Source organism: Hippopotamus amphibius, chromosome 7 (assembly GCF_030028045.1).
Source record: "Hippopotamus amphibius kiboko isolate mHipAmp2 chromosome 7, mHipAmp2.hap2, whole genome shotgun sequence".
NCBI classification, from domain to species: Eukaryota; Metazoa; Chordata; class Mammalia; order Artiodactyla; family Hippopotamidae; genus Hippopotamus; species Hippopotamus amphibius.
In genome coordinates, this window is record NC_080192.1 from 20,104,221 (window position 1) to 20,119,451 (window position 15,231).

At 37.6% G+C, this 15,231-nt stretch overlaps 1 protein-coding gene across 4 annotated transcripts in view; it reads right to left on the reverse strand.

Moving 5' to 3' along the window:
- Nucleotides 1-4,357: 4,357 nt before the first annotated feature.
- MYBPC1 (myosin binding protein C1) overlaps nucleotides 4,358-15,231 on the reverse strand; it is an 86,732-nt gene continuing 75,858 nt past the window's right edge. For 2 of the 4 annotated variants that reach the window (XM_057741005.1, XM_057741002.1), the window contains 7 exons: nucleotides 14,473-14,612; nucleotides 11,078-11,237; nucleotides 10,791-10,927; nucleotides 9,030-9,216; nucleotides 7,251-7,309; nucleotides 5,801-5,843; nucleotides 4,596-4,642 (listed from right to left, as the gene is read on the reverse strand). In XM_057741005.1, coding sequence (XP_057596988.1) covers nucleotides 5,838-5,843; nucleotides 7,251-7,309; nucleotides 9,030-9,216; nucleotides 10,791-10,927; nucleotides 11,078-11,237; nucleotides 14,473-14,612 — 689 coding nt within the window. In that variant the 3' untranslated portion in view covers nucleotides 4,596-4,642; nucleotides 5,801-5,837. Of the gene's footprint in view, nucleotides 4,643-5,800; nucleotides 5,844-7,250; nucleotides 7,310-9,029; nucleotides 9,217-10,790; nucleotides 10,928-11,077; nucleotides 11,238-14,472; nucleotides 14,613-15,231 lie in introns of all 4 variants that reach the window. The other 2 variants (XM_057741004.1, XM_057741003.1) reach the window with 2 other exon arrangements.

Sequence of the window (15,231 nt, forward strand, 5' to 3'; positions counted from 1 at the left end):
ACAGGTAAAGGGAATTCCCTGGCGGTCCAGTGTTTAGGACTTGGTGCTCTCACAGCCAGGGGCCCGGGTTCGATCCCTGGTTGGGGAACTAAGGTCCTGCAGCGCAGCCAAAAAAAAGAAAAAAGGTAGCAGGTAAATAGCCGAGCTCTGGCCTTGGAGGTTGAAAGTCCCCAGGTCCACACTTGTCAAGGAAGTTTCAGAGTCACTTGTCTTTGGCTGGACTATACTGGGTTGGACCATAGGCATCTCTGCAGTCACCAGTGTAGCCTAAAGACCAGAGGCCTTTCCTTCTCCCCATTTTCTAGGGACCAAGAAAGATTCCAGTTGACTCAGAGCCTGAGGTGGGACCCAGAAAGAAGACAGAATTTCTCAATCTCTCTGGCTAGTGGGGAGCTCAGAGTCATATTTAATATGATTTAGAAAAATAAAATCATGTGGCATGTCCTGTACTCCATCCTAGCATAATACATACATTGATAGTGAGAAATACATAAACCATATTTTCTGATTTCCAAATCCTTATGGTGTTCTCTTACACCTGCAGTCTGCCCTGTTTATGTGCTTCCCTTTGGGTAGTAGTCTTGTACATTACACATTTCTTGAAGACAGGAAGTGGTTTGTTTCTCATTGAGTTCCTAGCTGAATCCATCACAGTGCCATGCGTACACGAGACATTCAAGACCTCGTGTTGAATTGAATAGACTGTTTCAGAAATCGATTTTAAAATGAGTGGTTAAGCAGTATGGTACTGGTGCAAAAACAGAAATATAGATCAATGGAATAGGATAGAAAGCCCAGAAATAAACCCATGCACCTATGGTCAATTAATCTATCACAAAGGAGGCAATAATATACAATGGAAAAAAGACAGTCTCTTCAATAAGTGGTGCTGGGAAAACTGGACAGCTAGCATGCACAAGAATGAAATGAGAACACCATACACAAAAATAAATTCAAAATGGATCAAAGACCTAAATGTAAGGCCAGACACTATGACACTCTTAGAGGAAAACATAGGCAGGACACTCTTTGAAATAAACTGCAGCGATACCTTCTTTGACCCACGTCCTAGAGTAATGAAATTAAAAACAAAAACTAACAAACTAAACTTAAAAGCTCCTGCACAGTAAAGGAAACCATCAACAAAATGAAAGACAACCGGCAGAATGAGAGAAAATATTTGCATATGAAGTGACCGACAAGGGATTAATCTCCAAAATATACAAACAGCTCATGCATCTCGAAATCAACAAATAAAAACCCAATCAAAAAATGGACAGATCTAAATAGACATTTCTCCAAAGAAGACATACAGATGGCCAAAAAGCACATAAAAAGATGCTCAACATCACTAATTATCAGAGAAATGCAAATCAAAACTACAAGGAGGTATCACCTTACACCAGTCAGAATGGCCATCATCAAAAAGTCTACAAACAATAAATGCTGGAGAGGGTGTGGAGAAAAGAGAACCCTCCTATACTATTGGTGGGAATGTAAATTGGCCCAACCACTATGGAGAACAGTATGGAGGTTCTTTAAAAAACTAAAAATAGAGTTACCACATGACCCAGCAATCCCACTCCTGAGAACATATCCAGAGAAAACCATGGTTTGAAAGGATAAATGCACTCTAATATTCATTGCAGCACTATCTGCAATAGCCAAGACATGGAAGCAACCTAAATATCCATTGACAAATGGATACAGAAGATGTGGTACATACATACAATGGAATATTACTCAGCCATAAAAAAGAATGAAATAATGCCATTTGCAGTAACATGGATGGACCTAGAGAGTATCATACTAAGTGAAGTAAGTCACTTAGTATGATAGTGAAGTATGGATGAATCAGGAGTTTGGGATTAACATATACACAGAACTGTATATAAGACAACCAGCAAGGACCTACTGTATAGTATAGCGAATTCTACTCAATATTCTGTGGTAACCTATATGAGAAAAGAATCTGAAAAGGAATGAACATATGTATATGTATAACTGAATCATTTTGCTGTACACTTGAAACTAATACAACATTGTAAATCAACTATACTCCAATAAAATTTTTAAAAAAATGAAAATAAAAGTGAGGGGTTGGGGACTTGCTAGATGGCGCAGTGGTTAAGAATCTGTCTGTCAGTGCAGGACACAGCTTCAATCCCTGGTCCAGGAAGATCCCACACGCAGTGGAGCAACTAAGCCCATGCACCACAACTATTGAGCCTGCGCTCTAGAGCCTGTGAGCCACAACAAGTGAGCCCGTGTGCCACAACCACTGAAGCCCATGAGCCTAGAGCCCGTGCTCCACAGAAAGAGAAGCCACTGCAATGAGGAGTTTGCGCACCACAATGAAGAGTAGCCCCTACTCTCTACAACTAGAGAAAGCCCGTGTGCAGCAACAAAGACCCAATGCAGCCAATAAATAAATAAATTTATTTAAAAAAAAAGTGAGTTGTTAAGGATATATTGCCTTATTCCAATGTTTCTTGGAACAAGTAGGGTTTTTTTTCCTACTTCTATATTAATCTAGATGAAAACATTCATTAAGCTTTCTTTTAAAGTGAGTAAATAATGTAATTATTTAAAAAAATTTTAATATATGTTTAGTTCCCCAAAAGAATTTTTGGTAAATTCCTGTGATAAGTCATTTTTCTTTAATAGAATGAAATTTAAACAAAATTAGAACAAAATTATAAGAAAGTTAATAGCAATGACAGCTTCTGATATTTTTTGTTCCTTGCAGTTTCAAAATAGGCTTTTTCTTCCTCATGGGAACTTTACAGTAAGTACCCTTAATATGAGGAGACATCATATGTAGAAAAATAACATTACCTAGTACACAATATGGTTAGAGAGCACAAGTCATGACTGGGGAACCATATTTTGTAAGGATGCTCTATAGTTGCATTTAGGCAATGTTTATAAATGACATAACAAACTTGACCATGACATGGCAAAACCGGTCAACGAGTATTTGAGTTAAGCAACCAGCCCAGCGGCTGCCCTGAGCTCTGACCAAGCAGCGGGCTGCAGGGGCCGATCCGATTGGTTTGGCCACACTGTCGTTTGTTTGGTTTGCACATGGGTATGGTCTTCAGATCTTTATAGATTAGCTAGGTTTCTCTTATGTAAAATATGTTAGCCAATAATGTGTAAATAGGCTTCCTGATTAAAATGGGTATTTACATAGGGATTGCACACATTATTGTTTTGAAAGTAATTGAGAACATGGGGTGATAGCTAATATTCTTAGCAGCCATAAGCAAGATCACCAACCAATCAAAACAGAAAAAGAGGCAGCCTCCAGAGTCTGGACAAGAATTCAAGTTTTCCCTTGCTTTTCTCAAAAGTACTGTAACTACCTGAATCATCCTCTCCTTCCCTTTATGAGCCCCACATCAGCCCAGCTTCCTGACTACCATCACATCTTACCAGCTCTGATCTGGAAAGGAAGCAGAGCAGATACTTTAAAATGTTGTCCCAGGACGCTGTGGGTCTACCTGCAGGTCACAATGTATTTAGCTCCTAAAACAAGAGGCCAAAAAAACAAAAGGGAGGGAGGCAAGGGAGAAAAACAATAATGTTATGGTACCTTGCTCCTCCTTCTACGCCACTCCCCTAACTGAAAGTTTTTCTGTAACATCAGGAAGAGTGAAGGATGTTGCTGAAAAGATTACAGGCTTGTACACATGTTTCTCAGCTTCTAGATTTTGGGAAAGATTTTCATCAATGTGAATGGATGTCATCAGCAAACTCTAAATCTGTAACTGCTCTGTAGTCTGCAACAGCTCCCCATCACTGTGACTAGCTGTTTTGGCAGGAACTCTGGTGGATTTGTCATTCTGCTGTGCCAGAGACACGATTTGGGTCAGGCCTGACTTTGGTAGCATCCTGGCTCCCAGCCTTTATCCTCAGCTCTGTCTGATCATGCAACCCGAAACACACAAACGAATACTGTGTCATTTCATCATAAACACTTCAGATTTATTGTCCCATTTATTGAATACATTTTCCCTTCTGTTGAGAAAACTTGTCTGAAAGACTTTAAAAAGTCTTGTAGTGACTTTAAATGGGAAAAAGGGCACAGATCCACTGGTGTTAAATAGGGTCATGTGAAATAATTCTTCTTTGCTTAGAAAAATCTCTTAGATCAAGAGAAAGATGGGTTTTCAAGATTATATTATGGTGTATTGCACTTTTTTTTTTTTACTCTGGGGGTAAAGAAAGCATTTAGAGCCTATTATTTTAAACTAAAATAACTGCTTTTGCTTATTCTATAGCTTGCTTTCTTTGGAAAATACAGTGACCAAGCACAGACAATAAAAACCAAAACGCTTACTTCAAATGAGATTTTGTTTGCAATTTTTAATTAAGCAATTCGTGCAAACTTTTTTTTTTTTTTTTTTTTTTAAATTTTCAACATCAGGAGGAAAGAAAATGACCACACTTGGGAGCCTGGTGGAAAAACAGAAAATGCTTTCTCATTGCAACCCGATTTCAAAGCAGTGGCGTGCAGAAAGGCAGTGCCCAGGCCCTTAGTATTCCTCAGGATTGCTTGAGTGCAAGTCTCGCAAATATGAATCAATTATGTTAGGAGGCACACCTTGCAAGAGGAGCCTGCAGAAGGAAAGGCCACCTAGAAAGGACGAGAAGGAAAAAGCAAAGTCAAAACCATCTACACGTGAAAAATCACTGAAACAAGACTTCTTGACTAGCTGCCTGGAAATGCGACTAATTCTGTTCCAGTTAGTTACAAAGATTCATTCAGTCCCTACTTGGAAATCTTCTCCTGGGTTTAGTACACTTAGAATCTAAAAACACTTGGCATCTAGAAGGAAAAGCAAGTTCCCTACAGGCCCATAGCAGTTGTTTTTTGTTCCCCACTATTATCGGTTCTTAGTTTAAATTCCTAACTAGTTGAAGAGTGTTTATTGTTCTCTGTGAGGTTTTGAGATTCCTCTGTAGGTGATTCAAGTGTTCTGACTGAAGGGCAGGATAAATGCAAATCATGTTGTGAATCAGCGGGGAGAACTGTTTCCAGTTAGTTAATGTTCTTTTAAATTAAGCACAAAGAGTTCCCATTCAAGCACACAAGAGAAGAAAAGAGGAACTACTCTTTTACCTTTGGCTATTCATACACTGTCCAAAGTGCAAGAACTGGAAATATTTTGTTAAAAATAGTAAAACCTGTCTAATACCTTCTGAAGGTGAGAGAAACACCTGCTAATATTTCATACTTACCCTCTATGGTTCTGAATTATATTTTAAAAATAAAAGTACCCTTCATGAGAGAACCCACGAAACCATAAAAAAGGTCCTTTAGAGAAGTGTTTTACTACTTGCTAATAAATTCACGTTCAGACAAAAACAGCATGCCATGTGAACATTCTTAAAACTTCTTTAATGCAAATTTGGGAAAGTCATTCTCTTTTTTTTTTAAAAAAAATTCAAGTCACAGATAGGTAGAAATGATGCCACTTATGTACATGTCCATTCCTTGATGCAAAGAGTTCAGAATGCTTGGGTATCACTCATTTTCATCTACATTAAATGCTTTAATTCATGCTCTACTGCATTCAACAACTTGCTTCATGTCAACAGGAGATTGTTGTGATGTATAAGTACTAGCTGTTAATGTCAAGATACTGAAATACACATTAAAACTACAATGTTAGAGATTTTAAATAGTCTATTTTCATTGGATTACATAATGAAAATCATGCCATACTCCACAGGCTTTGTATGGCTTATGACAGTCATAAGCTTCATATGCCAAAACCATATGAAAGCTTACCTTAGATGATAATATACATTCAAAAATCCTTACTGTGCTACAACTAAGGAAAAGAGAGAGAGAGAGAGAGAGAAACGTTGTAAGCATTAATAAAGTGCTAAAACCAAAGTTGAGTACTTGTTGGATGAAATTATGGTCACGATTATGATGAGGTGACTTCATTAATCCTTAGTCAGGTGAAAAGTATAGGAAAATAGAAGCGCATGGAATGAAGGGCAGGGATCCAGTCACTTCAAAAGGATCATTAATAGGTAAAACATTTATTAATATGCACAACCACTTTGCCTGAACAGGTGGCAAAGCCAATTTGACTGTAGAGTGAATATTATGGTAACAGCTTCCAAACCATTAGCTAAAAAAAACCAAAAACCAAAAAAAGAAACCCCTACAACATATATATATTGTGTTTTTCAACAAAAGAAAAACATGGACAATAGACAAAGCGTTAGTATACATATATATATGTTGAAATTCTAAAAGGCAAAATTATCAAGTGGATATAAAAATTAGACTAGAGTATCTATAATATCATATTCTGAACTGATTTAAATAAAAGCAAGGCTTAAAAAGCAGGCTAGAAAGTGACTATATGTGCAATCTACAAAACTTTAAGAGTCCTAATTCTTTCCTCTTTCGAAAGCTGACATTATCTCTAGGAATTCAGAGAGCAAACATTGTAAACTCAGGCATGGGTCTGTGTCATTAGAGTTTACATCAGGTTGTTCACCCAGCCCCAAAGAACTTCTTAATTCACTCTTCCAAATGGAGGTCAATCATACATACATATACTGTAGGACTCTTTTCTTGCTTAATGCATTTAGTAATGGGGCCTAGAATTTCTTTCAAGTGCATGAATATATGAAATAATCTTGGTCCCATGAAAATGTCCAAAATGTTCAACAGATAGATGGGTTACAGACATCCTACTAGTAAATTTTTCATTGGGTAATCTTAAATATGAAAGTTTCCAAATATTGGATCCAAATATTCCAAATATTTTTATCTGTGTCCTCTCCCCATCAAAAACACCCAGAACAATTTTTCTACAACTTAGCAATGAAAAATGTTCAATTTATGAACTTCAACATGAATCTAATGAACCCAAACTGGAAACTATCTTAAAGGAAGAACATATGTCCCTACACAATGAAATGCCATTCATTCCCAAATTTTGGTAATCTTATATCTAAAACGAGGTCATCTTCAAATGTGGCTTTCTGGCTTTATTTATGGGACTTGGTTTTCTGACAAAACTTATTCCTATATTACCTAATATCCTTGAATAATTTCGCCTTCCTTGTTCATGGCATAACCACTGTATGCCATGAGCTGCTAAGAAATACAATTAAAAGCAAATGAGAAAGACAAGCTTTACATGCAAAGTGCGATTTCATGTAAGAGGAATGGAACGGAAAGAAGAAATATCCAGTGGGATATGAACTTATAAAACCTGTTGCTGCCCCTCCAGGAAGACTGGTTGTCCAGGGGAATTTACTCCTTGATATATCACTGCAGAATTAGAATATTTGCACCAGTATTTATTTATTCTTGGTTGACATTCTTACCTTTTTTTTTTTTTTCACAGCTTAACTTGATTCAAGTCACCTATTATCAGATAATAATCTGATGATAAACAATCTTGGCTTTAATTTTAGGACCAAAAGCTTTTATCAATATATCACAGTTGATACCTTATTATGAATTTATATACTAGAATACATTTATGTTATTAAATTCAATTACTATACAATTTACTATGTAATTACTATAAAGAATATAGCATTTATAGGCATAACATTATTCACTTATGGAGGACCCCGAATGTTGAACCATTTATGAAACCATCATTTTATATCATTAGCAACATTCAGTTATTTTCAAAGCATGCAGAAGTGGTATTGGGTTTTTGATTTTTGGGGTGTTGGAATGTAAGTACCAACAATACCTTAGAACTAACAAGGAGTTTAGAAACCAGATATACTTGCAACTATGACCTTAATTGCATGTAAAGCTAATAAGTAGTTAAAAGAACAACACTTAAATTTGTATTCACTGTCTTAATAGCAAGGAAGAATAGTGTATGCTTTACATTTGAGAGGAAAAAAATTTTTTTTAAATTTTTTCTGTCAGTTGTGAACCTGCTATCCTGTATTACCTGAGAATGGACAAAAATCATGAGAAAGGAAACTGGTTTTTTAAAGTTATAGAAGGAAAAAATTTTTTCAAGAAGTTTCTTTGTTATATTTACACTAGACTTAGGACTAAAAAACTCTTTTGTTGTTGTTATTGTTTACATAAATACCCTAAGCATTTACTATGTTTTTTCTAAATTAGATATTTATAAAGTTATATCTGACTTTTAGATTCTAATTTCTTCATTATAAAGAGTTACAAAAAGCAAAGACTTTGGTTATCACAAAATGGCAATATAATGCAATAAGAATGAGAGAAAAGACATTAGGATCACATCACTCCTTATCTAACAGTGACTCTGACAGCTGTAAGAGTTTTCATGGTGTCCCAAAGTAGGTATTGTCAAGAAAAAAACTTCAGCATAAAAATTATACTCAATTAAAATGAAAATTAATTAAAAGGACAATTACACTGAGACTTTTCTGCCACGTAAATCTTTACGTGTTTTCTTGGTTTACATTGGTTGCAACACTTCTGAAAACTAGTATAAATGGAATGAATACCTACATATGGAAATTCGCTAGTGAGATTTTAAAAGGAATGTGTTGTAACGTGTATGCTGAATTCTATATGTGTAATATTAAATACTAAATTAGCAAATTTACATATATATAGAAAGTTTCACAAAAATAGTAAACGAATTAAAAATAGTATAAATTCCTTAATTGCAATTTCATTAGATGAGTTTTCACATGAGGCCTCTATTTATCTAAGATGGACTACATCACCAAAGTAATACCCCTTTGACTTGATTCACTGTTACCATGCTGTGCACATACCACAAGTCACTGAAATTAACAGCCCTTTCAGTTAACAAGAATTGCAAGAGATGAAAGTAAGCCTACTTAAAAAATCAAGTAGCCAGCACAAATAAGAGTGAATGCAGAATGTAAAAATGTCTTCTCTCCCCAAATCTTCTCCCTCCTCCCTCCACTCCCCCCAGAAAATGCTGGCAAGTAATTTGGATTTGGCAGTGAGAACAATAATTAAATGATTTTCTTTCATTTCAGTCTACACGAGATCTGGGATGTCATACCTTTCACCTCCAGTTTGCATTCAATCTCCACTGTCCCAAGGTCATTGACAGCTTTGCAGCAGTAAGTGCCTCCGTCATAAGGGCTGGGCTTGCGAATCTCCAGAGTACAGACCCCTTGATTGCTGAACATCCTGTATCTTGGGTCATCTTTAATAGCAACTTTGTTTTTCATCCAGGTAATTTTGGGCTGAAGATGGACACAAATTAGGTCAAAACATATCTGTACTTAGCCTAATAATAGACCACCAAAGCCAGTGACAGAATTTTAAAGCGTGGCCTGGGAAGAAAATACTACATCTAAGAAGAATCCACGTCAACGTGAGCACTGATTTGGTCAAATTAAATTCTACTTAAATGCTTGGCAAGAAAGCAAACGAGCAGTTCTGAAGAAGCAAGCCACATTTGTTCAGAGGACAGCCCTGGGGCAATCTTCCCAAACAGATTCAGTTACATTTGAATTTGTTCTAGAAGTCCACAAGGTTAACTCGTCTTGGAGAGTGTATATTGCTCAATGTTTTTCAAAGAATCCCTATAAGGTGTCATCACCAGACAATTTTCTCTACTTCCTTTCCCTGATATGCTTTTCTAATTCTTTTGGGCTGCTTATGCCTCCTCACCATTTAGTCTCTCTTCTGACATCTCTTCATCATCTGGTGGCAATGGATGGATCTGCTCCAACCAGATAATCCCAGGTCAGTAATGATCCAATAGCCCGGGAAGGCTACTCCATTTTGCTTGACCTCTGAACTACAGTTGATACCACTGACTCTCCATTTCTTTCTCATATTGTCTTCTCCTCCCTTCTGTAAATGCACACCCTCTACACTCTCTCCTCCACCTCTTATATGATTTTGTCTTGCTCAGACCCAAGAGACAGCACTTCTAAGTGTCCTTCTCACTGTCCTCTTCCTCCTTCCACCTTTCAAATGGGAACATTTCTTGAGGCTCACACCTTGGTCCTTGACATTTTGCTTCACTACTCTCTTTCTTTAATGATATTCCTTTCTAGAGCCTTGGCTCCAGGGGGCAGGATGTAGCATCCCCATGCTTGGGTCACCCAAACCAAGATTTACAACCCTTGCCTTTTTCCTAAGCTCCAGCGATGCTCTACTCACCTCCTGGTCATTCCCACTTGAAGATACCAACATCACCTCCAATTAAACATGAAGTCAGCATTTCCAAATTCTAGGGCACTCTCTCTCAGTGCCACCCAGTGATAGACAGCTCTATGGTCAACGTTCATTAATTTGTTGTTCTTTTCAAATGCCAACAACATGAAACCTGAAATCCTTTGCAAATCTCTTCAGTCAGATGTGATCTCTCCCTTCCTGGTACTCTGTAGCCTTATTACCATATATTTTGTATTCTGCCTTGCATTATAGTATCATCATTTGCTTTATACTATTATAGAAAACTTGATAAATCAATATCACTACCTAATTTTTCAGGTGACACAATATTACTTCCATCTCTCTAACTCTGTTTTTTAAAAAATAAGTGGTTTGGTTTTTCCTTAGAAAGTATCCCTTAGTTAGTAAAGGAATATAAATATTTTTTATACATTTAAATAATGTCCTTAATTACCCACCAATACCACCACCCTGTACCTCCCCCCAACCCAGAAAAAGACACAAATAGCATTTGGAAGGTCAGTTTATATTACTACTTACAATCATAACATAGCAAATATAAAAGAGGGAGTTTGGGGTTAATTTTTAGATTTAATTAATGTGATTAAAAAAACAAAACAAAACATAGTACCTTAGGATTTCCTCTCACACTGCAGTTCAGGGTGGCATTGTAACCAGCTATAGCATAGGTGTTGACCAATGGCTGAGTAAACATGGGCGCTTCTGTGAAATCAAAGTCTTCATACACTGGATTTTTGTAGATTTTACCTTAAAAACAAGCATTAGAAATATACAAATTGGCCTGAGCGTATATTATTCTTGGCATACTTGACTTGCGTTGAAAAATTCCCTGAGCTTAGAGAAACATGTAAAAACATGTGTGAAGGGTCCCAGATGTCCAGCCCACTCCCAGCTCACCATCCTTGGCAATCACGGCGCTCTCTTTCGTCATTGTTGCATCCTCACTGAGGCCGCACATGTTTTCAGCAAAGACCCGGAAGTAATACTCATTTCCAATGACCAGTTCAGTAATGGTGGCATTGGTTCGGTGATAATGCTCAATGACAGTGAACCACTCCTGAAAAAAAAAATAATGATAATTTGGGGAAAATCTCTTAAAAACACACAGCTATTTCACCTGTTGATTAGAATAAATAACAGGGATGTTTCATTAACTAGAAGAAAAAACAGCACTAATTTTTATATTGAGGGTAACAGAAATGTCTATTTAAGCTGTTGAATACTTTACAATCGATTTATACTGGACTACGTAGTTTAATCTTCATATACACATTAGGTTCATTTACCCTAGATGTGGATGGAAGAAATGTTTACATATTGAGATACAGCGAAGTCATTCTGGCTTATATATGGTTTAACTTAAGCTTTATGCTAACTAGAACAGCCTGTTTTGTGGCCTATTTAAACACACATTGTACATCTGCTTTAACCGTTTAAAGAAAAGGGTGCATTGTCCAGAAGTAAAGAATGTCTCTTTTGAAGATCCAGATAAATGCCTCCCTTCCTCGGACATCAATGCTAGTATTCCTTCCTGATAAAGCTCCCGTCCCAGGCACCACGGTCATATTGACTTGCTGTGTATGTGCTGAACTGTCTTTTTTGAAACCTTGAAGGAATGTACCCCTGTCATATCTGAGGTTCTTTGTTCAGACAAGGTTAAAAACTGTGCTGAAAACTTTGCTTCTCCAGAGCAGTTCCTCAGAGCCATCTGAGAGGCTGTCTCCCAGGCTATAGTGCTCAGCTTGGTTCGACTAAAACTCTCCTCTATTCTTATAGTAAATTGGTTATTGATTATTTCCATGGACAACGTCCACTACTATCTTTATACTTTCTTCATTGCTGTATAGTGTCTGTTATCTACCTACCTACCTGCCTGTTTATCTTTTGTATAACAAAGTATAATTATAGAATTGTCATTCCAACTTATCTATTCTGAGGGAGAGAGGATGCAAAACCATGAGAGAGAAGTTAATATCACCCAATCAATTTGCCTAAAATTATTACCGTAAATTCTTTCAATTCTTTGCTCAGATAGTACCTCCTCCCTGTCTACCCTCCCACCACTCCACTTTGGTCATACTTTTTCACCTTAATGTGGCTAAGCTTTCTTCACAGCACTGGCTACCTTGAACATATCACATACTTAACTATTTCACTTGCTTATTTCCTACCTCCCCCACTGGAATGGATACACAGTGATGGTTAAAATGGACTTGTCTTCTCACCCCTTGTATTTCCAGTGCCTTAGCACAGCACCTGGTATAGAGTAGGTAGCACGCACAGAATAAGTGTTCACTGAATACTTGAATGAATGAATGAGCTAAAGCTATATTATTCTTATTTTTTTTTTACTTTTTCCTAACCATGTCAAGAAATACAGTAGTGTCAAAGTTTATCTTGCCACCAGTAGAAAACCACATTGTACTACACAAGTTTAGTACCACTGGTTGAGAAAATACATTTGCTGACAAAAAATTCATAAAGGAAAAAGATTTTCCTTGCAGCTTTTAGGGGCCATGATTATCTCTGTGTTTGGGATATTTTAAAGACACCAGGCAATTGTAGTTATGCCCTCCTTTATTTCCAAAGCACTTCATGCAAACTTTTATTCCAACCTTTATTATACTGTTTTATCATTTGGTTTTATGTCTTTCTTCCTGCTTATACTATGAGTACTCCAAGAGCAGGAGCTATCTTTTTGTTTTTGATCCAGCAGCTAGAACAGTGCTCAACAAATAGTAAACGAATGAAGAAATGAATGTGCTGGCATACATCATGAAAACAAGGTTTATGGAAGGTATAAAGGACTAGAGGAATTTAAGTGAACAACAGCATCTGTAGCCACAGTGAGACAGTGTTGTGGTGACCTCCTGGGAAGTGCACTGGACAGGGTGAGCATCTTCTGGTCTTTATGTATGCCCCTGCTGAAATGCACCAGAAACACAAGCGTGAGGGGTTGGGGTTCCTCCCCTGACAGCAGGCAGACCTCACACACATGAAGCAGCAGAAAAGTCCTGGCTCACCTGGATTTGACTAGATATCTGAGAAGACAAGTGCTGGGCAGTGTGGTAGGGGTGGGGCACCCGGAGGAAATGTGGTACCCCTGGATTCACAGCCAGTATCTGTACCAAGGTCCAAAGAAGAGCCCTCATTGCTAAGGAAATCCAAGATGTTCAATACTTCCCTTGCACAGTTATCCACTGATCTCGCTCTCAAGCTGTCCAGGTTTGGCTGAAAGGTGTTTCTTTAAATGTTGCGTCTTATATTGTCATGTATTATAACACTCACCCAGGGAAGAAAAAGACATGCTAGAAATCGTTTATGGAAAGGAAAGGCCTGAAATCCATTCCTGTTACTTAGACTGCTTTTTCCAGCCCTCTCCCCTTCTATTAATCCAATGCAACCTGTATAACCTAAGTTCTTACCGAGCTCTACTAGTGTAAATGCCTAAAGATCTCCTATCAATATCATTCAGTATGATGTTTACTCTTTCCATGAGAATGAATAGTGGCTCCATGCCATTCTGTGTCCACACATTCATTTATTCATTCATTGACTTACAGGTAGGGCAATGGTAGCTGTAGTGGATTGATTCTGATTCAGAAAGACATACACCTTAACATTTAAAATCTGGTGACCTCTTGCAAGTTATTTAGCCTTTCAAGTCTCAGTTTCCTCATCTATAAAATACAGGTAATAATAATCTGTACTCCAACTGAGTTGCTTCTTGAATACTCTAAGCACTTTCCCTTCTCAGGACCTTGACATATGCTGTTCCCTTTAGAATCTTTCTTTTCTTTCTGGCAGTTTTGTTTGTTTTGTTTTGTTATTTGGCTTTTTTTTTTTTTTCTTTTGAGATATCAGTCCATGCTAGCCAACATTTATTTTATAAGGAGAAAGAAGTTGCCTGGGTGCCGATCTGAGTCAGAATCCAGAGTGAGTAAATATTTGTTGAATGAATAAATTTACTGAATTCAACTGAGCATTCTGCCAGTTGCTTTATATTGTTTTAGCTTCTTGATACACTAGCGAGGTAAATATCAGTGTCCTTATTTTATAGATGAGGGAAATGGAGATCAAAGAGGTTAAGTGACTGTCCATGTGTATGTGGTCATAAGTGGAAATTCAAGTTCAATTCCCCGTGGCTCCCAAGGCCTTACCCTTTCCACTGTGCCGCATCACTTCTCCATGACCCTCATGAGTTCCTCACCAGAGAGAACCTCATGCCTCCTCCTTTACTTCTGATGAAATGTGATTTTGCTGCTGCTAAACCAGAGAAAATCAGACCTTACCATGCTCTTCTTGTCAGCCTTCTGGATTGTGTACCCTGTAATGGCAGTATTTCCATCATCCTTTGGTGGTATCCACGATAGAGCGACATTCTCTCCCCAGACATCATCAATCTTCACAACTTGGGGTGGACCCGGACGGTCTGTAGGATGAATTCATGGCATCACTGTGAGGTTATGTTCCCCCCAATCTAGACCGTGTTACAGGAGGATATTTTAAAACGTCCTTTCCTTCTTGTATTTCTACCCACGTTTCTTTTGCATTCTTCTTCTCCAGAGAAGTGCAATGCACTCCAGCTAAGCTTATCTGGAAGCCCTTGACTTTCATCTTCATGGAAAGAAAAGGATTTTTAAGAGAAAATTTAAATGAAACTTCAAACCTCATTAACCATCCCTCCAGGGGCCTACTACTGGCAATGAATCACAGGCTACCTTGCCTAATGGGAAAAGTAAGCTGATGCTGGACTTGAAATCTTAGAGCCTGCCTGGGCCGTGTGGCTCCAGCTTTTGGTGAGAGGCATCCTCTGCTGAACTCAAAAGGCATCTTTAATGGGAGTGAGGAAAACTTGTTTCCTCTGTCATCTCTCCCTCCAAGATTCATTTGTATTTATCAAGTGTTTCCATTTTATGGAAGTAAAATGTATTAATAAGGAAGTAAAATCTTTCTTCAATTTATTTTCTGCATCATGAATTTCTGTGACCTTCCAGTAAGTTGCAGTAATGCTGAGAAAGGCCAAAAGTCAAGAAAACGAAATCTTAGGG